The sequence below is a fragment of the Mastomys coucha genome, unplaced genomic scaffold (genome assembly GCF_008632895.1).
Source record: "Mastomys coucha isolate ucsf_1 unplaced genomic scaffold, UCSF_Mcou_1 pScaffold21, whole genome shotgun sequence".
Lineage (NCBI taxonomy): Eukaryota > Metazoa > Chordata > Mammalia > Rodentia > Muridae > Mastomys > Mastomys coucha.
Genome location: NW_022196904.1, coordinates 16,104,360 through 16,126,514, shown reverse-complemented (window position 1 = coordinate 16,126,514; position 22,155 = coordinate 16,104,360). Strand labels below are relative to the sequence as shown.

Below are 22,155 nucleotides of genomic sequence, written 5' to 3'. Positions count from 1 at the left end.
ACCGTAGGCTGGCTGCTCTTCTGGAGGGCCCAGGTTAGTTCCCATGCCTATACAGCAGCTCTCAATTTTCTGTAACCGTAGCCCTACATTTGATGCTCTCTTCTGGCCTCCACAGCCATTGCACAAAAACACACACACATACGTTTAAAAAAAAAAAAAAAGGGCAGTGATTAACTGGCTTTCTTTTGCAAACAGTGAATGTTATGAGCAATGAACTCACTCCAGTGTGGTCAAACAGCAGTCCAGGAAGACTCATGCGATCCACTTGCCACTTTAAGATTTGTTTATGTGTATGGGTGTTTTATCTATGCCTATCTGTGCAACATCCAGACACAGCTCAGGTCAGGAGGTCAGAAGAGGGCATGAGGTACCCTGAGACTGCTGTTACAGATGGTTCTGAGACACTATGTGAGTGGTGGGAACTGAACCTGGGTCCTCCTTCCAACAGCTCAGCAATCTCTAAAGATTCATGATCTTTTTTTAAAAAATTGCTATTATTTTTTGAGACAGATTCTTCCAAGGTAGCCCAAGGTGGCCTTGAACTCTGTCTGCCTCAGCCTCCCACATGCTGGGGTGACAGGCATGGATGAGATGATTCTTTAGTCTATGTCCCTCACTAGGTAGAGACCTGCTCCTGAATGTCCCCTCCATCACCTGGCAAAGGACTTGAGAATGGAAATTCTCAGGGAATGTCTGTTGAATGCACAAATGAGTGGACCCAGAAGACAACAGCAGATGCTTTGACTGCTCTCAGGACAGTAAGCCTCACCTGTGACAAGCTTGCACTAGCCAGGACTGGTACTACAAGCCATAACCCAGCTAAGGGAATAGGCACAAGCAGGGAGAAAGAAACTCAAGGCTTCCCTGGACAACTCAAATGGACCATGGCTCAAGAAAAGCACAAAATGGGGCTTGAGTATGGCTCAGAAGAGCAGTGCCAGCCTAATATATGCCCAGCCCTAACCTCAGCAGCCGGCACCAAACCCAACCCAACTCTGATATGGCTTTAACTGTTTTTGGAAGGCCCAGCTGGTCCTCACCTGCAGGGCTACTTTGTAGAGCTGAGTCATGGTGAGGATGGCCTTCTTTACCACGTTCACATTTTCATCCCGCAATAGCATGTTGAGGTTGGCTATCAGTTTTAGCAGCAGTTCAATGTCCCGCTTGCTGGGGGTGGGGTAGGGGGTAGATAGAGAAGGAGTCAGGTCATGTGGGTCTTGAAGTAGGAGGTAGGGACACAGGGCCCACAAATCAAGAAACTGAGGTGGAGGCATCAGAATCTTTGACACCAGTACATACACAGTAGCGGAGGCTGATGCTGACACCTCCCTCCATCATAGAGCTGCCTTGGGCCCCTGTACCATGGCTGGCCCTGCAGCCTTTAGTCCGTCATCTCTGTAGGGCCAAGGTGGCTATGTGACAGTCGACGACTATCTGAGTGTGACCAGGATGATATTACCTCCTCTGAGACAGTCTCAGTCCCAGCCTGGCCTCTACCTACTACCTACGTAGCTGAGAAGAACCTTGAGCTCCAGATCCATTGTCTCCACATGCTGTGGGCTAGAATTTACAATGTGCAGCACTGTACAGATTCACATGGTGCTGGGGATGGAACCCAAGGCTCTGTACATGCTAGGTACACAAGCCTGAGCCACACATCCCAGCCCTGATCCGGCTTCATCTTTCTTGCAAGAACACCTACTGCAGAGGTGGTATAAACAGCCACAAAGACCATCAAGTGCTTGGTGAAAGGACTTAATAAAAACACAGTGTTGTTTATTCAAGGCTTCCACAGTAGGGACCCTTCCATAGGACTGAGAACTGACAGGGTCACTTTGGTTGCCAGAAAGAATATAAGGCCTCTAGTAATGTCTGGTTGAGGAACAAAGGCCAGCCCCCAGAACTCAGCACATTAATGGGATTTCTTTCACAACATAAATTCCAATCCTAAACATCAATTGCACCATTTAAAAAATATGAAACATTATGCTAGGTGGTGGCAACATACACACACCTTTAATCCCAGAACTCAGGAGGCAGAGGCAGAGCCAGGCAGATCTCTGAGTTGAAGGCTAGCCTGGTCTACAGAATAAGTTCTAGGACAGCCAGAGCTACATAAAGAAACCTGCTGGAAAAACAAAACCACTAAGCAAAAAAGATCCGTAACAGGAGCTGAAGAGATGGCACAGTGGTCAGGAGTGGTCAGGAGCACTGGCTGCAGGCCTCAGCTACACGAGACACTGTCACCATCAGACACACCAACTTGACGGAGAAGCCGGAGACTTTGCTCCACACTGTGTCTCCTGTACTGAGATGTATTTGCTACACACACTATTGTTTTGTGAACGCAGAAAATTTAGCACAGCTGGGTATGGTGACACATGCTACAATCCCAGCCCTGGAAAGGCTGAGACCCCGGGACAGGAGGGGCATGTGTTTGTGTGACAAGACTGCTCCAAGTTCAAGGTCATAGTGGGAACCTGTCTCTGCCCATTTTCCCAGTAAAGCAGCAAGTGTGACTATGTGCACACTGGGGTTAGACATACAGGATAAAATATCCTAGGTCAACCAAGTCAACTTGGGAAAACCCACTTGATCCTCCAAGCCTATTTTCTCTATTAAACAGATCAAGAAATGCCTCAAAGCCTTGTGCTGAAGACTGAACAACAAAACAGATCAGGACTCAAGCTCCTGATTGGCTAGGAGGGTAACAAAAAGAGCAGTTTTATCTCCTTCCTTCACAGAGCTAAGAATGAGGAGAAAGTGAGCTATTTCCCGAGTCTCAGACAGGGTAACTGGCACATCTGAGGCTGCTATGGAGATCACAGGCAAGGCAAGCGAGCCAGGATTAAACATCTTTGCTTGTTCAACACCTGCATTATCACCACTATTAGAACCAACCTTGTTTGAGGCAGACACCAGGACACAGAGGCCCTGCTGTGAGCTGGCCTTCTCCTGTGGAGAATTACCCAGGGAATTTCAAGGAGCACACAACAGCACAAGGGCAGAGCCAAAGGCAATGCTCAGGAAGGGATATCTCAGCCACCCTGCAGAAGTGACGGAATGGCCACCTACGTCACAGATCAAGCAGAAGCAGACTAGCTATGAATAACTCTGGTGTTTTGTGAGGGGCAGAGGAAGAGAGAGAGGGCCAGAGGGAGAAGGGGTCAGGCGAGTGCTCAGGGGGTCTCTCAGCAGATCATCTAGCTATGTGCAAGAGGTAGACAAATAGGTGAGGGCTGTGATTCCCCCCACCCGGGAAGACAGATGCTTCAGAACTAGACCACGAAGCCAGGGGTTGGGGGCAAAACTCCTGTTGTAGAAACAAGGAGGCAGACAGGAGGACCAAAAATTCAAGGTCATCATCTGCTACAGTGTGGGCTCCAGGATAGCCTGGGCTACATCAGACTTTGTCTAAAAGCAAAACAAAAATTACACTGATTAGTCATTTTAAATTAGTAAGGGGCGTGAGGGGTGAAGTTGGCTAGAGAGATGGCTTAGCAGTTAAAAATGAGTACTACTCTGGAAGACACTCTGAGTTCAATTCCCAGTGCCCATGTCATGTTCCCTGGTAGAGAGAAGCCCTAGAGTCGGTGGCTGAGAAAGGTGAGCTGCTGCCTGTATTCTGAAAGAAAGACTGCCCCTTTCCACAAACAAATCACCCATGAAGTGTTGGTTGAGGGGCATCTAGGGCTGCAATTCCATTGGGTGTATGCTGGGGAAATCTGGAGGACACAACCATGACAACTAGGCCCTCGCAATGATGCCCCATACCATGCCTCCTCGATGAAGCCAATGACAAACTTGCGCACTTCGATGGACTTGTCTGCCTGGAAAGCGATGATCTCCTGCAATGTCAGAGGAAGATGGGTCAGATCACAGCACAGAGCATCACCTCCCCTTTGTCCTATCCCCTGCTGGTCACTCACGTCCAAGAAGTTGTCAAGCAGGGTGGGGTCCTTGTTGATGATCAGCTCTTGGACCTATGAGTTTGAAGGAAGGAGGAACATAAATGCAGGCCCCAAAGGCAGGCATGGTGGTTCTCATAATCCCAGTACAAGGAAGGCTGAGGCAGGACTGTCATGCTATCAAGGTAGTCTGGACTATGGACTCTATCTAAAAAACTAAAAATAAGGGCTAGCAAGATGGCTCACAGGGTAAAAGGCACTTGCCACCCCCACTTGAAGAACTGAATAGCATCTCTGGGAGCCACTTGGTGGGAAATTGTCCTCTGACCTCCATGTGCCTGTCCAGGCATGGAAATAGTGAAAACAAGAATAAGGGCCGCACTACCTCCACACACACAAGGACAGAGCTCTCAGAGCACTACTACAGCCACAGCTCTTTGGAGGCAAAGGCAGACTCCCAGGAACCCGGCTAGCTAGATTAATGGATCAGCAAGCTCTGGGTTCTACTGAGAGACCAGAGGGTGACAGAGAAACACATCAGCTTTGGGCCTCTACAAGACTGCACATACATCTCATACTAAGCAACCAAGCACTTACACCATGTGAACAAGAATATATACACACCAGATATACAGGAAAAATTGGCTAATTTAAATGCAGGAGTGGGGAGCTGGCTTAACAGTTAAGTCTGGCTACTCTTCCAGAGGATTAGGTTTGGTTCCCAGCACACAGCTACAACCATCTATAATTCCAGTTCCAAGGTAATCTAATGCCCTTGTCTAGCCTTTGTAAGGGTTGTATGCACATGGTGCATATACACACATGTAGGCAAAACATAAAAAAAAAAGTCTCAAATAGAAATAAATCCAGATATAGTCTATGCAGACAGGACTAGGGAGCAAATAGCAGTGGCAGCTCTGACACTCCTGACCCCAAATCTCAAAGCTATGCTGTTGAGACCCTCACAGGTTCTCACAAGCCACTGGAAGGCTTCACTGAGCCCATAGACATGGATGGAGCAGGTCCTGGCCAGCAGTGAGGACAGGATACCCAGGAGTACTAAACAAAGAGGGAGTTGGGCCTGTGATCCTGGCTACTTAATGAGGCAGGAAGATTATACACTCAATACCTACCCCAGCTGCAGAGTAAGTTCCAGGCCAGTCTGGACAACACAAAATGCTTCTCAAAGTCAGCCAGGGATGATGTCGCATACCTTTAATCCCAGCACTTGGGAAGGCTGAGGCAGGTGGATCTCTGTGAGTTTGAGCCCAGCCTGGTCTGGACTATGAGTGAGTTCTAGGACAGCCTGGGCTACACAGTGAAACCCTATCTCTAAAAACCAAATAAGTGAATGAGTGAATGAATGAAAAAACAGTAAAAGGGCCAGGCATGTAGATCAACAGAGTGCTTGCCCAGCATGCCAAGGCTCTTGGTCCAATCTAGGGATCGGATAAAGAGAAGAAGAAAAGGAAACCCCTGGGGCTCTTGTCTTCTTGTGGTTCAGCCTCCTTTTACCTCCCCGGCAGTTTGCCAACCTTACAATGTCGGCATCCAGCAAGCATTCTGACCATAAGAGCTCAGCTCCTGAGACTCCTACATGTCTACCCTTTCAATGTACCTGAGGGACGGGCACATCCATCTGTATACAAGTGTCACCTTCTTTTGTCCCTCTCTCAAACCTGGGTATTTTGGCCAGGCTGGCTCCCAGGATTCACCTGCTTTCACCCCCAGAGCTGAGGTCATAGGCATGTGTGGCCAAGCCCAACTTTTATAAGGGTGCTGTAGATTTGAACAGAGAACCCTTTGCTTTCACAGTGAGCCATCAATACATCCTCACACCATTCTCTTTGAAACAATACCTTCTCCCAGGCATTCTTCTGGAAACCTAAAGCTGGTCCAAGACCTCAATGGTACAACTCCAGGTATTGCTAGTACAGCACCTGCATAACCACCCCGCCATCAGCACTCACTGTACTGTCCAGGAGGGACTGGCTCCTCTTGGCCATTTGCTGACCAAGTAGCACTAGAGTCCCAACCTAGGCAGCATGCTCCTACGGTCTCTAATGTAAATTTTTTCTTTGTGGCACTACAAAGATGATCCCAAGGCTTTGGTGCTTGATGAACAAGCAAAGTCTCTAAGTGAGCCGTGTCACCAGACCAGACCCTCACTGGGGTCTCTAGGCAGTGCTCTGCCACTGAGCTGTGCCTCCACCCTATCCAGTGATCTCTGAACTCCATCTTGTTCAAGGACCCCTATACTTTTCTACTTCTGCACATGCTTTGGTGCTCTGGCTGTGTTTGGTTATGCCTTACATCATCTCTTCCTCCAGTAGTTGCTTCTGATGTCCCCTTTCAGACCCTTCCTGACCCATGACAGCCCTGCCCATTCTAGGTTATCACTGTCTATCCACAGTACTCATCACAAAGAGGAAAGGCAACAATGACAAGCACAGGTCTGCTGGTGGTCACAGAATGGCCTTGGGCTCAGTCTGTAAACTCGGAGGTCTGCTGTGCTGTGTAGAAACTCCAGGTGGCGCCTTCCCGTTCAGCCCCAGTCCTGGATCTTGAGGAGCACTAACTGAGCATACTGCACAGCACTGCACTCTGGGGCACAGGTTATGTACAAGTGTGCATGTACAGGCATGATCCGAGTATATCTCAGGTGTATGTGTACAGGCATGTACGAGAGCAGGTGCGTGTAACTTCGGGTACTAGCAGTCCTCTCTCAGTGGCTCTGTCCTGACCTTTGTCTTGCCCTCCCTGTCCCTTACCCCTGCCTCACCTGTTTGAGCACTGTGATCTTTGAGTCATTGGTGATCAATGCAGCCTGGTTCAGGAGATCTACCACCTGGAAGGATAGAAGAACCAGGTGTCATGAAGGTCCAGGTCACTTCCTGCAGTCCTCCTGTTATCTGCTTTCTGGACAGCATCATGCAAAGGCAGGAGTCACACTTCCCCACTCCCAGCCCTGCAGCTACACTCACCCTCTCAGAAGTGGTCATGCCATCAATGCCTGGCCCTTCTTCTTGTGTGAAAAACTGTGATGCCACACTCCGGCGGGTGACACTGTCCCCGCTGCCACTTGCCATTACTGCTGTCAGGTTGTCCCTGGAAAAGAAGCTAGTGAGTTTCCCTGTCCAACCCTCCTCCCTCCTCTAGGGTGGATGGGGTTTATGTCCATGTACAGAGGATACAATACTTCATGTCCACTACTTTTTCTTCTTCTTTAATACAGGCTTGGGCTGGTCTCAGACTGACTAGGTAGCCAAAGATGGTCACCAACTCCTACTCCTCCTGTCTGTGCCTCCCAAGAGCTGGAATTACAGGTGTGCACAGCCATACATGGTTGCAGGCTGGCTAGGGCTGCGGAGTCAGACTCCCCATCCCATCTCCAAAAGAAAAAAAAAGGCCACCTATACAATCAAGTGTGGTGCTACATGCCTTTCATCTCAACATTTTCAAGATTCAGGTAGGTAGAAACATCAGGAGTTCAAGGCCAGCCTCAGTTACACAGTGCTACACAATACTGTCTCAGGAAGGAAGGAAAAAAGACTCATTACAATACAGCATCCTTAAGCTATTCCTTCTGTGAAAAGGAAGAAAGAGGAACTTGTACACAATATCACAGATTCACACGGACATCATGAAACGACTCACAGATGAGGTCCCACATCCAGCATTGTTTTCACCAGTAAGCAGCATAATCCAACTAAGTGTTCTTAAAGAGGGAGACAGGCTGCAAAGACTCTCACACACTACATGGGGAAGACTCTTCACGAGCCTTGCACAGCCTGTGCAAGGCCCTGAGCGGCCCATGCCTGACAGTGGGATAAGCAAACAAGCCAACAGATGACACAGCTGTAAGAAGGAATTGATAGGAGCCCCAGGCAAGTGCACACACCTGTAGTCTTAACCTTCTTGGGAGGCAGGAGAATTGTGATATCTAAGCCAGCTGGGCAGCTAAGCAAGACCGTGTTTCGAGAGAGGAGAGAAAGGAACATGGAAAACGCCTATGGTGACAATGCAGGGGTTCTGTGAACACCAGCAGGCAATGGTGACTTCCACAGCTGAGAGAGAGAGGCGGAGGGGAAAGAGAGGTGGGGAGGGAAAGAGAGACAGAGGTTTTCTTGTTATATGAAGAAAACCAAAGCCAGGGTAGTATAATCCCAACAGTCAGGAGGCTCACACTGAGCTGGATGCAGTGTGGAGAAGAGAAAAAGGCTAAAAGCCACTGACTGCTCTTCCAAAGAGCCAGAGTTTGTTGATCCCCAGCACCCACAGGACAGCTCAAAATTCTAACTATAGTCCTAAGGGGATGTGAGATCCTGGTCTAGCCTCCTCATATACTTGATGCAGAGACATAAATAGAAGCAATAGCCCATATATGTAAAATAAACATAAAACTTAAAAATTTAAAAACCAGCTTACATTACTCCTAAATATAAATGGTAGGACTGAAAATCTAGGAGACAATATTGCTGGTAACTAAGGTTTTGTTATTTTTGCTTGTGCTTGGATTAAAGGCAAATGCCACCACCTCTGGTGGAGGTAACTAATTTTAAATGGGATTAACCTATAAACTAAATAGCAACCCCCCTGCTAGACATCACATGCAAATAAATAAAAAGCTTATTGCCGGGACTTTTTTTTCTTTAAAGCTATGGAGCGGAAGTAATCTGGTAGGTGTGAGTGGATTATAAACCCTATGTAGACCAGGCTGCCATCAAACTCAGAGATCTGCCTACCTCTGCCATCCAGTGCTGACTCAAGGCATGAGCCACTAGCCTGGCTAAGTTTTATCCTTTTTCTCCTTCATTTCTTTCTACGGTTGCAAATCATTTTATCGCGTAAATGTAATTAGTGATTTCTGCCAGACTTCCCCCTGAAAAACAGCTGGGATGTTTGCAGTCTGGCTATGAGCAACATTAACACTGTCTCCCCTCTCCGGTTGTGTGCTCGGTAGTGAGCTGCCACTCCCACCAGGAAGCACAACGACTCTCCAGTTACCCTCAAGAGTGGATCTCCGAGTGGTTTTTGTTTTTTGTTTTTTTTAATTCATTCATTCAACGAACATTACCTGAGCAACACCAATGTGTGATGGGCGCTAGCTGTGCTGGGAGGCAGGCACCAAGACACACTCTGTCCTCTCTTACACAGAGCTCAGGGTCGGGGACATCCTCAGAGAGTACACAAATACAAAACCCTAATAACAAGTTCGACCACACGTGACGGAAGAAAAGTCACAGGGACCTAGGAGAGCCTTCAGCAGGCGGATTTGGGAGAAGAAGAGAAGTGAAAACGGAGGCTTCGCAGGGGAAGTGACGTGGGTGCAGAGCCCCCCAACCCCAAGGGTGAAAGGGAGTTAAGCCGAAGGACAACAGCATGTTTCGAGGGCGGGGGGATTGGGGCGGAGCCGCCCATGCAAAGGCCCCAAGCGAGGTGGGAAGGCACATGGGCAGCCTGGGGAGGTGAAGGGCCAGCTGCAGCGGTGTGCTGGGCGGGAGATGAGCCGGGACGCAGGCTGGTGGCTGACGAGGTCTGCGGCGCCCACATTGGAACTTTGGCTCCGAGGGAATCGGGAAGCCAAGGAGGGCAAGGAAGAGTCCTGATTAGTGTAGGGAGAAGAAGCGGGGGCCCGCGATCCCGCTGCTCCCGGCCCTCACCGAGGCCCTCCCCGCCGCTCGCGCCTCGGCCTTGTCAGCGCCCCTCCTCCCCTCACCCCAGGACCTCACGCCGCCACCTGCTCACCGCGGCTCCGGCCTCCGTGCCCCTCGCGCCCCCTCAGCAGCGCCTCTCCACAGACGCTGCTGCCGCCGCCATCTTCCGCCCGCCGCCGTGACACAGCGCAGGCGCTGCACTAGTAGGGCCGCCGGGAAATGGAGTCCCGCACCGCGGCCCGTCCCCGCCCCTAAGGCGTGCCGCGTCGGCAGCCGCCCGACCTCCCCGGGCGTCCACCGGGGCAGCCGCCATTTCCGGCCTTCGAGCGCCATGCCTTCTGGGAAATGTAGTCCGCGCTGCGCAGGCGCCAGACGGAAATGGGAACGGAGATTTCTGGGAAATGGAGTTCCCAGCGGTCCGGCGTTCATCTCCTTAGACGGCTGGCTGACGTTAGAGTTGAGAGGGCTGTGAGTGGAGTTTCTGGGTCTTGGAGGAGATGTGGTGCCTTCATGGGGTCTAAGCAGAAGCCCTGAACCTTTCCACCGCAGACCCTGACCCCGTACGGAGCCTGCAGCATTTGCAGATGTCAAAAAGCCTCAGTCTTCCCGTCTGTCCAATGGGAATGTGGTTTCAAGAACCTCTGCGGGCTACTTACGATGTTGTATAGGGACTTGTGGAGTCCTGAGCTATGTCAGCCTCCTTTTCTTTCGTGGAGGACATGCGGGGCTCTAGAGTTTCCCTCTCTTAGGTGGAGATGATAAAACACCTGGAGGGAGAAAGATTCCCCGGCTCCCGCGTTGTGGCTCCTGGGCTTTTGGGATCAGCAGGGTGTGGCTCTCTACCCAACCCCTTGTAGTCCCCGACTCTTCATCCATCCGTCAGGACCCAGGCTCCCAGCGCCTGAGGTCTCTCTTCTTGCAATCCCGCAGGGGGCGCCCCAATCCGAGCGCGCCGCCCTCGGGGAGCGGGCGGGGAGCCCGGGGCGGGCCCGGGAGGGGGTGTCCCGGCTATAAAAAGTGGCTGCCTCCCAAGGCGTCTGGGCCAGCGGGACTCCGGGCTGTACGCCTCAGGTCGTAACTCGGGGCTAGTGCCTGTAGAGAGACCGAAGCGCTCGGTTCCCCCCTGGGGGCCGCAGCCTGGGCGTGTGGGGGCGCAGGCCCGGGGGATGCTGGGCTCGGTGAAGATGGAGGCCCATGACCTGACCGAGTGGAGCTACTATCCGGAGGCGGGCGAGGTGTGTCCTTGGGGATGGCGGAGCGGGGAATGGGGGGCAGGTGTGGGGCTGCGTGCCTCGCGGCGGGCTAGCAGGGGCTGTGGCGTGGGCCCAGGTGGGAGCCACAGACCTGAGGACGCAGAGTCAAGGTGTGGGAGTCGGGGACAGGGGGACGAGGCTTGGGAGAACGATTTAGATCCGTGCGATGGCTTGCTTCCAACGGAAGAAAAGGTTAGGCATGAAACCTCGAGGTTACACTTGGAAGGGGTCGAGACCCTTGCTCGAACGAACAAATTTGAGGCGGGAACCGGAGCTCTAGGGTAGAGCTGGGGGACCTCGAGCAACGAGTTCCGAGGTAGAGAGGAGAAATACAGGGACTGAGAGGCATTGGGAGTCCGCAGTAAGGGAAAAGTCTGTGGCGGAATTCAGGGTGAAGACGGGGATGGGGGGCACTTTGGGCGGTTGGGGTCAGGATTGGGGTTCAGGGATAAAGATCAGCTGAGGAGCTAAGGTAGGGGCAGGAATAGGGTGGGGGGGGTCTTTTTGAGGAGTCTAGTGTAACAGGTGGCTTAGGGAAACTAGCCCTCAGATGACGTCAGCCTTGGAAGATCAAAAGACAAGGGGATCCACATCTGTGTGGTCGGAGCCAGTCATCCTTACCCCGACCCCCAGCAGGGGCTCTCATCGGATTGTACACCATCTAGTCACTGCTAGACTTAAACTAATTCCTTCACCCCAGCAAACAGAAAGTCCCTCTTCACGTCTAACTCCCGTTTGTCCGACTGCCCACGCACCCTGTAATCCATATCGTGATGGTGGGGAGAAGAGGGCCTGAGGTTCTGGACCCATAGGTTCCTAACATAGGTGGCTTAAGGTGGAGGTGAGATGTTGGAGCGGTTGGGCTCTCTAACAAGTCAAGCTTTAGCGGTTGAGGGAGGTGCCTAGGGTCTGAATTTCCAAGTCGTGGAATTGGACTCCTGGATCCCTAGGGGTGGCCAGGCTTGGAGATGGCTGGCCAGGCGCCCGGGAGGGGCCTGTCCCGGGCTTGAGGAGGTGTGAGGTGGGGCAGAGCTGACCGGGAAGAAATTCGGAGTGTGGAGAGGTAGAAGGCAGCGAGGGAGTTGGAAGTGTTGGTAACTTAGTAGGAATGGCAGAGGCTGGGGTGGTAGGTGAGGATTCTCAGGTAGTTGGGAGTTTGAGCGTTGGATTTAAGAGGGTCACAACCCCAAGTCTGTCCTTCCGTAGACACATCTGAAGAAGTTAGATGAGGGGTCTAGGGAGGAAAAGCTAAAATTTGGGGGCAGTGTGTGAATGCTCCCCAACCGCCAGTTGAGGAGACAGTGTATGTAGACATAACTGTCTTTATATGACAGCATGCCTGTAAATCTAGCACTTGGGAAGCTGAGGCAGGAGGATGACAAGTTCTAAAGGTCGACTACATAGCAAGCTTAACCTACAGAATGAGACCTTGGGGGAGGGGGAGTTAGGCGAGGGCCGGCTTAGATGTAATTTTGGAAGTATCCATAAAAGGAAATAATGGAAAGGTTTGGAGCTAAAGTCTGAATGAAGGTGCTCCTCACTTCCTTCCGCCAGCACCTGCTCTCAGCAGGAGAGCCCACCTTGCTCTTGAGAACAATGGGTGGGTTACATTCCTCTGGGACTACGACTGGGCAAGATCGCCCCACCAAAACAAAAAAAAAAGGAAGGAAAAGAAAGAAAAGAAAAAAGAAAAAGAAAAGAAAAAAAGGAAAAAGAAAAGAAAAAAGAAAGAAAGAAAGAAAAGATAAAAGAAAAAGAAAAGAAAAAAAAAGAAAGGAAAAAACTCCCCAACATTTTCTTGTCCACTGATAGCTTTAGCTGCTGGGGGCAAGGTTGATTGATACCTTGGGTCTTACTCTGGCTAGCCGGCTCTTGGAAATTGAGCATCCTGAGGTAACCCCATGGGACCTTAGGCATTTAACACATCAGCTGCCACGACAGCTTCCCTCTGCCCCCACCCCCTAGTTGCAGAGAAGGGCAGTAAGGCACCTTGCAGTGTGCTGGGGTCCACAGGTTGGTTCTGGAACTGGAAGGTCACCAGGCTTCCTCTCTGTGCTCACTAGCACACAGTTCTCCAGAAATAATAAGGAAACGAATAGGAAGAAATTCCAACCTCCCAGGTGTGGAGGCAGGTCCCCTGAGGGCTTCCCCCCACTCTCAACCGCACCCTGAGGGAGGGGAGATCCGGTTCAGACCCGGACGTCTGGGGTTCATCCCAGCCATGGGGCGTGGGAAAGCCTAGGGTTGATGAGAGCAGCTGGAGTGCTTGAGGTCAGACCTCAAGAAGGACTTCCGGGTGGGTGGGGAGCCAGAAAAGGAAAGCCCTGGTGTCCTAGGGTTGGAGAAGTGGAGTGAGGTGCCAAGGGATTAAGAGACTCTGTGGATCCCCCTGAGGCCAACACTTTACCCTTCGAAGTGGTGTGGGGGGGGCGCGGAGAAACAGCCTACCAGGGTGAGACCCTCTGCATGGAGGAGCGGAGGAACCAGGCTCCTGGAGAGTTGGCAATACAAAGAATTACTGAGCTGTGCTGCAGACAAGGGGGTGGGGGGGAAGGGAGGAAGAGAATGCCAAGGAGGGGAGACTGAGGCGGTGAATGACAAGCAAGCGCTAGGTGAGGGGAGAGATGGCTGGGGAGGTAGACGGGGACGGAGGGGAGGGTTAGAGTTAGGGTCCCGACACAGGACCTGCGGGAATGGGGGGAGGGAAGGGAGCCAGGGGTGGTGGTAAACACCTTTAATCCCAGCACTAGGGAGGGGGAGGCAGGGGAATTGCCACACAGTTGAAGGCAGCCAGGGCCATGTAGCGAGATCCTGTGTCAGAAGGAGGGAGGGAGAGGAGGGAAGAAGACCGTGAGAGAACAAACAGAAAACTGCTTACAGAGCCCTGTGTGGTGGCAACACCTGTAAAGTCCGCACTGAGAGGCGGGGGCAGGAGGGGCAGGCCGTCCTGGTCTGCTAGAAGAAGCTGCTGCAGAGAGGGAGAGCGAGCCAGCGCTCAGGAGTTAAGAGTACTGCGCTGCTCTCCTGGGGACCCGAGTTCAATTCCCAGCATCCACATTGGGCAGCTCACAGCTGCCTGTAACTCTCAATGCAGACGTCTGAGACGTCTGAGACCCTCTTCTGCCCCCCCCACGCCCCAGCACCCACCCTTACAGATATCCACATGCAGGTACTTATATAGAATGAAATTAAGAAAGAAAAAAAAAAAGCTATCTGGGGCGTAGGAAAGAGCACTTGGTAAAACGGTTGCTTGCCATGCAGGCAGCCCTGGCTTCGATCTCCAGCATGGTAGAAACCAACTGTGCTGGCCCATGCTTGTAATCTCTGCTCTTGGGAGGCAGCAGCAGAAGTTGGAAGTTATCCTATGTTAGCTCAAGGCCAGCCTGGGCTGCACACCTGGAGAGACTGGTGAAGGTAGCTGTCACCCGCCTGGGATTCTCTAGGCTGTTCTGGCAGGTTCCTTTGTTTTCTGGACCTCGAGTCCAGCTAATGCTTGCGGTGGCAGAAAGCCAGGAATTAGTTGGTTTCCAGTCGGCTACCACCAAGTCTAAGGTCCCCTCCAGTACTCTGAGACCCCACCTGGGAGGGGGCAGGGAGGAGGGAGGAAAGTGGGTAGACAGAGCAGGTATATCTGGAAAGAGAAGAACCATCTGATATGCTTCGTGTTTTCCATTATCCTTGGGATAACTGACTCCCGACTCGATGGTCAGCTCTACAAGCGTGGACATGTCTGGCTATCTTTTTTTTTTTTTTCTTGTTTGTTTGTTTGTTTTTCAAGACAGGGTTTCTCTGTGTAGCCCTGGCTGTCCTGGAACTCACTCTGTATATCAGGCTGGCCTTGAACTCAGAAATCCGCCTGCCTCTGCCTCCCAAGTGCTGGGATTAAAGGCGTGTGCCACCACCGTCTGGTGTGTCTGACTATCATGACTACAGCTTTCATCGCATGGCCCAGGACAGTGGTAGGGCCCAGGTTCTAGACTGCCAAAATTCTTCCTCTTTCCCTGACAACTTCTCTGGGCCATAGCTGACTCAGCTGTAAAATGAGTATCATAACACCTCTCAGCCGGGGTGTGGTGGCAGTTTGCCTTTAATCCCAGCACTTGGGAGGCAGAGGCAGGCAGATTTCTGAGTTTGAGGCCAGCCTGGTCTACAGAGTGAGTTCCAGGACAGCCAGGGCTACACAGAGAAACCCTGTCTTGAAAAAACAAAAAACAAAAACACCCCTCAAGCAAGGGGTAGGAGTGGTAGTGCACCTGCCTAGAATCCCCCAATGAGGGGCTGGGGGCGTGGCTCAGTGGCGGAGCCCCTGCCTAGAACCCCCCAGTGAGGGGCTGGGGGCGTGGCTCAGTGGTAGAGCCTCTGCCTAGAATCATCCAGTGAGGGGCTGGGGGCGTGGCTCGGTGGCAGAGCCCCTGCCTGGTGTATGTGATTCTCGAATTCAAGCCTCAGCATCAACCACAAAACAGTATCACAGTAATAACAGCACACACACATAGGTTGGTAAGGATTAGAGACCGTACCTGTGAAATGCTTGGGCCAGTTCGTGGCACACTGGCTGGTGAATAAATGCCTGTTAAGGTTCAGTACGTTGGTCCATACCTGTAATCCAAGCACTAGGGAGGCTGAGGCTTCTACAGAACACTAGGGGCCAACATGGGCTCCATTGCAAGACCCTGCCTTTAAAAAGATAGTTAAACAAAACCCTGTAGCCCAGCTAAAACGCATACAGATACTGACATATTATCAGACAAACTATCTCAATGTGTAGCCGCGATCGTTCCTCAGTGCCCGTGGGTCCTCCTGCCCCAGGGTCTAGAGCAGCGCGATCACGGATCACGATGAGAGCAGGATTCTAGAGCCCCCACGGTGAGCCTGAGGGTGATTCTGGAAGGCACAGGAGTGTGAGCTACGTCTCAATGAGCTAAGAGGCACGTGGTCCCCTGTGTGAACATTTCTGGAAATGGGGCACATCTGTAAATGTTTTTGTTTCCTTTATTTATAAGAGGGAAAGTGTGTTTGCGTATGCTTGTATGTGTGCGTATGTGTGCCTGTTTCTCTGGATGTGCATGTGCACATGTGTGCATGTGTGTGTGCTTGAGTATTTTTATGTGTGTTGTGGGGGGAGGGGAGTATGCCACACAAGTGCAATTGGAGATTGGAAGACAACTTCCAGGAAAGGAGATCTGGCGCCTTCTTCTGGCCTCCATTGCCACGAGGCTCTCACATGGTATATACACATACATGCAGGCAAAACAATAATACACGTAAAATAAATCTAAAAAGAGCAAGGAAAAAAAAGAAAACCATTTTGTTGTATAAATCTATTTTTTAGCTGACTTGGCTAATTTTGATTGATTTATCAATTATTTTCACATCAAATAATTGATTTCTCAATTCTTCTCAGAACCTTTTTTTCTCATTTATTTATTTATTTTGTTGAGACATGGTTTCTCTTGCAGCCCTGGCTGTCCTGGGACTCACTCTGTAGACCAGGCTGGCCTCGAACTCAGAGATGCTTTTGCCTCTGCCTCCTGAGTACAAGGATGAGAGGCAAAGGCAACACCACTGTCCAGCTTTTTCTCTTCTTTTCAAAGGCAGTGTCTCAGTGTGTAGCCCTGGCTAGTCTAGAAGTTAGTATGTAAACCAGGCTGGCCTTGAATGCCTGTGTCAGCCTCCTGAATGTCACGGTTCTAGCCAGGTACCACTGTGCCAAGCAAGGAGACACTTAAAACCCATTATTACATTTTAAAAATTATTTCTACTTATGCATATAAGTGTGATTATGAGCACATCAGGGCAGGTGCTTAAAAGGCTAGAGGTATCAAATCCCTTGGGGCTAGAATTACAGGCAGTTGTGAGGTGCCCAGTGTTGGTGCTGGGAACTGAACTCCTGTCCTTGGGAAGAGCAGTGGTTGCTCTTAACTGCTGAACCATCTCTCCAGCCCACAAACTCTTTACACTGAATACACTTCAATACATTAAAAATGTATTGAAGAAGCTGAGCAGTGCTAGTGAACGCCTTTAATCCCAGCACTCAGGAGGCAGAGACAGGCGGATCTCCTTGAGTTCAAGGCCAGCCTGGTTTACAATGCAAGTTCAAGGATAGCCAGGGCAACCCAGAGAGACCCTGCCTGAAAAAACAACACACACCCCCAAAAAAGAAAAAAAATTACAGACCCCAGTTTCATGTTGTTTTTTGGTTTGGTTGGTTGGTTGGTTGGTTGGTTGGTTTTGTTGTTGTTGTTATTGTTTTAAGATTTATTTATTTAATGTATGTGAGTACACTGTCACTGTCTTCAGACACACCAGAAGAAGGCATCAGATCTCATTACAGGTGATTGTGAGCCACCACGGGGTTGCTGGGATTTGAACTCAGGGCTTCTGGAAGAGTAGACAGTGCTCTTAACCACTGAGCCATCTCTCCAGCCCCCCTTTTTTTTGTTTTTTTGTTTTTGTTTTTTGAGATAGAGTCTTGCTAGGTAGCCCCCTGCCTCTCCTTGCCCACTGTTGGGACTACAGTCCATGCCACCAATCCTGTCCCAGTTTCTTTTGATCTGGGATATGTCTGTTGATAATTATTGTATTCAAAAGTAAAACTTAAAATTTAAAAATGCATTAATGTAGTTTAAAACCTCATTGATTTACACTTATTTATTATTTATTGCATGTATATATGATCACACAAGCACCACGGCGCTTATGTGGCCAGCAGAGGTCAACTGTCAAGAGCCAGTTGCCTCCTTCTACCAGGTGGGGTCCTGAGGATCAAACTTGTGTTATTAAGCTTGGCGCCAAGTGCCTTTACCCACCGAGCCATTTGCTGGCCCCTAAGTTAGAGAAGCACTTGTTTACTAGTGTAACTAAGGTATTTCAGAAGCTGTTTATAGGGGATAGTGAGTTTGAGAGCAGCCTGAGCTACACAGTGAAGCTTTGTCTCAAACACAAACAAATAAATAAATAGAGCTTTAATGGGAAGAGAGACACTGTCTTCCACTTTTGCCACACAACAGGCAGGACATGAGCATGCTGGTGGTAGACCTTTGGTCTATTGCAATAGCAGATGTTGCAGATCGATGAGAAATCTGGAGTACTCTCATAAGAAAGGGTACAAAAGGTTGATGAAAATCTTTCTCTTCTGATTTACTGGAGAGTGATCAGGGGCTTCCTGTATGCTAAGTAAGCAGTCTACCATTTAGCCAAGCCCCACCCCCAAGCCCCTCACTGGGGGATTCTAGGCAGAGGCTCTACCACTGAGCCACGCCCCCAGCCCTTCACTGGGGGATTCTAGGCAGGGGCTCTACCACTGAGCTACACTCCCCCAACCCCTCACTGGGGGATTCTAGGCAAGGGCTCGACCACTGAGCCAAACCTCCCTAGTCCTTCTTTTTATTATTTTGGGACACTATCCCAATAAGTTGTTCAGGCTATCCTAGAAGTCTCTGAAATCCAGGCTGGCCTTGAACTTGTAACCATTAGCTTCCCACATAGCTGGGATCACAGGCCTGTACCACCATACCTGGTAGAACTGATACTTCAGTGTGTGTTTTCGAAAATGCCCTTGTTGGGCACTGGTAGCACAGCCTTTAATCCCAGCACTCAGGAGGCAGAAGCAGACAGATCTATGAGTTTGAGGCCAGCCTGGTCTACATGGTAAGACTCAAAAATACAAAATGCTGGTGGTAGACCTTTGGCCCATTGCAATAGCAGATGTTGCAGATCGATGAGAAATCTGTCTCAAAAATACAAAAAGTCAAAAAGTCAAAAAAAAAAAAAGACGAAAGGAAAAAGGAAATGTCACTAATCTGGTTGATACTATAAAAAGGTTTCAGAGAGTCTAAGAAAACAGTGTTCAAACATGGCCTTGAAGGTATGAACGGGGACAGAACCCAAGAGTGCAAGCAGAGGACAGGACTTAGGAAAGTAGCTACCTCTGGAGAGACACAATGATGGGCAGGACTCATCGAGAGGTTAGATAGGAAGGTAAGTTGGGCATGCCAACCCACACCTGTATACCCAGCTGCTGGAAGATGGAGATCAGGAATTCAAAGTCATCCTTGGATTACATAGTGAGTTTGAGGCTAGCTTGGGCTAGATGAGATCATCATAGGTAGGCCTGTATTCGAGAGCTCCTTTGCTAGGCTGTGGAGTGTGAACCCACTGATGTATCTCTGCCTCTCTCCCTCCAGGTGTATTCTCCAGTGAATCCTGTGCCCACCATGGCCCCTCTCAACTCCTACATGACCTTGAACCCACTCAACTCTCCCTACCCTCCTGGAGGGCTTCAGGCCTCCCCACTGCCTACGGGACCCCTGGCACCCCCAGCCCCCACCGCACCCCTGGGGCCCACCTTCCCAAGCTTGGGTGCAGGTGGCAGCACCGGCACCGGAGGCAGTGCTTCTGGGTATGGAGCCCCAGGGCCTGGGCTTGTACATGGAAAGGAGATGGCAAAGGGGTACCGGCGGCCACTGGCCCACGCCAAACCACCATACTCCTACATCTCTCTCATAACCATGGCTATTCAGCAGGCGCCAGGCAAGATGCTGACCCTGAGTGAAATCTACCAATGGATCATGGACCTCTTCCCGTACTACCGGGAGAACCAGCAACGTTGGCAGAACTCCATCCGGCATTCGCTGTCCTTCAATGACTGCTTCGTCAAGGTGGCGCGCTCCCCAGACAAGCCGGGCAAAGGCTCCTACTGGGCTTTGCATCCCAGCTCCGGGAACATGTTTGAGAACGGCTGCTATCTCCGCCGTCAGAAGCGCTTCAAGCTGGAGGAGAAGGCAAAGAAAGGAAACATAGCCACATCCGCCAGCAGGAATGGTACCGCGGGATCAGCCACCTCTGCCACCACTACAGCTGCCACTGCAGTCACCTCCCCAGCTCAGCCCCAGCCTACACCACCGTCTGAGGCAGAGGCCCAGAATGGGGAAGATGTGGGGGGTCTGGACTGCGCCTCACCGGCTTCATCCACATCTTATTTCACTGGCCTGGAGCTCCCGGGGGAACTGAAGTTGGATGCGCCCTACAACTTCAACCATCCTTTCTCTATCAACAACCTGATGTCAGAACAGACATCTGCACCTTCCAAACTGGATGTGGGGTTTGGGGGCTACGGGGCTGAGAGTGGGGAGCCTGGGGTCTACTACCAGAGCCTCTATTCCCGCTCTCTGCTTAATGCGTCCTAGCAGCGCAATTGGGAACGCGATGATGGGCATGAGCTGTGACAGACAAGGTTCTTGGGCTCTGATCTTTCTGGTTACACTTTGCTCGTCCCCGTTAACTAACATCTTATTTGGTCTATTACTGTGATATGACCCATTGGCTACTGTGGTAACTGCCATGGACTCTTTGGTGGGCCTAGGGCTAGAGTACTGTGGATGCAGATGCGTTTGGGAGTGTTGGGAACTTGGCCATGTTGGACATATTGTGAAGGCAGTTAGACTGGTGTACTGTGAAAGCTGCCACATTAAGTGAAGCCATTGGAAGATTGATCTACTAGGTGCCTGATGGGCGTGATGTTGGATGACATATTGTTTGACCCTTTGGATGCTGTGATGGGCATCTTGGTTGACCTTTTGAGTGTGTGACAGTCACACTGTTTCAGCCACATCTTCTTTGGCCCATTTTATCCTGGGATCACCTTTTTTTTTTCTTTTTCCTCTTCTCTTTTCTTTTTTCTTTTTCTTTTTTGGCAGACTTCTTGGTACAGCAGATGCCAAGTTGGCCACCATATCACACAGTGTCTTTTTTGACATTCTGGATGCATGGAAGGTCACTGTATTGGCAAGGTGACATCTCCGCATTGCCGTTATGCATCAAGATGGTTACCACAGGTCTCACCATCTCCTTGGTGGGGGTTGGGTGAGGAGTAGAGGTGAGCAGACCCCTTGACTTTTCTCTGAAGCCCATCCCCACCCTGTCTGTGAGAAAGGGCTAGTGTGTGTAGGGAGTTCCTACTGAGGTCAAGTTCTTGTCTGGGGCTTGGGATACTGCCTGTGTTTGACCATTAAAAAGGCACCATCTCCGTCTCTTAGTGTCTTTTCTTTGGTGGACCCTGTGAGGCTCAAATACGTAAATGTATGTTCCTCTGTGCCCTTCTTCCTATCCCAGGGAGCTGGTGGCCTCTGTGGGGGGAAGGGCTGGGGGGAAAAGCAGCAATGTGACCTTTGGCTCTTTGTTGTCCCTGACCCCAAGGACAGTTTGTTCATAGATAGCAGCCCCCGCAGTAGTGGGGCCAGAGCAGCCAGGGGGGAGGTGGCTTTGCAGTGACCAAGGCCATCGCCCCTCCCCCTCCTTGCAGACACAGACACACACACTCACCTGGAGCTCTAATCTAAGGCTACAGAAACTATAGGCTATTCAATTTGGGGCAAGAAGGGGAAAGAATGCAAGACTTGATGGAGATTGTGTGTGGGAGAGAGAGACACAGAGAGAGAATTTTAATTTTATTTTTGAAAGAAGGTCTCCTACTCTGGGGTGCTGAAACTCACAGCAATCCCCCTGCCTCTGTCTTCTCCTTGAGAGGATTACAGAGGTGTATACCTGGTCCATACTGATTTATTCTGGTGTATTCAGTGCTGGGGCTGGAACCCAGCAACTGGAGTATGCTAAGCAATCACTTACCTATGGAGCTAGGTCCACTCTGTCAGTCTTTCTAGTCACCCACACTCTGGCCCCTCCTTGGCTCTCTTCTCTGGCCTCCCTCTCCGGGTTCAGAGTTTCCGCCTCTACCTGCCGCCTGGCAGGCGGGCCCCTCTATTTCTGTCGCAGTCCCGCCTTGCCCGGGCCGCGTGTCACCCCCGCCCCCTGCCTTGCTGGCTCCCAGTTGTCAGCCGTCCCACCAGGCTGGCTGTCCTGGGGAATTCCTCCCGGTTCCTGGAAAAAACAACTGGGGCCGAGAGAAAGGCCCTCAGTCTCCCCGGGCCCCGGCCCTCCCCCGGGCCTGGGGGTCGCCGGCCCGAGGCAGGAAGCCCTGCGGTTTCTGGCTTCTCCCCGGCGGCCTCCGGATCTGGCCCCCACCCCACCCCCTCACCCCCCGGGCCAACAGCCCAAATATTATTCCGCAGGAGGAGTCGGTGGCGGTGGCGGCGGGAGGAGGCCCGGGTTGAAGGAGGCTTTCAGGGTAGCCAGGCCTGGGGCTTCCTGTCCCCAGGCTCGGGCCTCACGCTGCCCCACTGGGGACCTCAGGTGGCCTGAGAGGCGGAGTGTTGTTGTAGGGTCCTTAGGGGAGGGTGGGGCCATCTGTCGGGATTTCTGGTGGCCACCAGCTCTCCCGACCTCGCCTGGCGTGGGCAGGTGTGACCCCCCACCCCAGGGACAGTCGGCTGGTGTCCA

General features: G+C 51.2%; 2 protein-coding genes across 2 annotated transcripts in view; one reads left to right on the top strand and one right to left on the bottom strand.

The window, feature by feature from the left end:
• The window catches only part of Sympk (symplekin), a 30,113-nt gene extending 20,201 nt beyond the window's left edge, over positions 1-9,912 (bottom strand). The window contains exons 1-6 of the mRNA XM_031385510.1: positions 9,657-9,912; positions 6,893-7,016; positions 6,691-6,756; positions 3,930-3,983; positions 3,775-3,848; positions 1,041-1,167 (exon numbers count right to left, since the gene is read on the bottom strand). Coding sequence (XP_031241370.1) covers positions 1,041-1,167; positions 3,775-3,848; positions 3,930-3,983; positions 6,691-6,756; positions 6,893-7,016; positions 9,657-9,898 — 687 coding nt within the window. The 5' untranslated portion in view covers positions 9,899-9,912. The remainder of the gene's footprint in view (positions 1-1,040; positions 1,168-3,774; positions 3,849-3,929; positions 3,984-6,690; positions 6,757-6,892; positions 7,017-9,656) is intronic.
• A 530-nt stretch (positions 9,913-10,442) lies between these two features.
• On the top strand, positions 10,443-20,846 carry Foxa3 (forkhead box A3). Its single transcript, XM_031385513.1, has 2 exons — positions 10,443-10,800; positions 19,005-20,846. Exons 1-2 carry the CDS (start codon positions 10,732-10,734, stop codon positions 20,004-20,006), a joined length of 1,071 nt encoding a protein of 356 aa, XP_031241373.1. The 5' UTR covers positions 10,443-10,731; the 3' UTR covers positions 20,007-20,846.
• The last annotated feature ends 1,309 nt before the right edge of the window (positions 20,847-22,155 follow it).

Excerpts from the sequence above, each read along its gene's own strand:
- Foxa3 (XM_031385513.1), top strand. The coding sequence starts at position 10,732 with ATGCTGGGCTCGGTGAAGATGGAGGCCCATGACCTGACCGAGTGGAGC. Across the intron at positions 10,801-19,004 it reads ACTATCCGGAGGCGGGCGAG|GTGTATTCTCCAGTGAATCC; the intron begins GTGTGTCCTTGG and ends CTCTCCCTCCAG.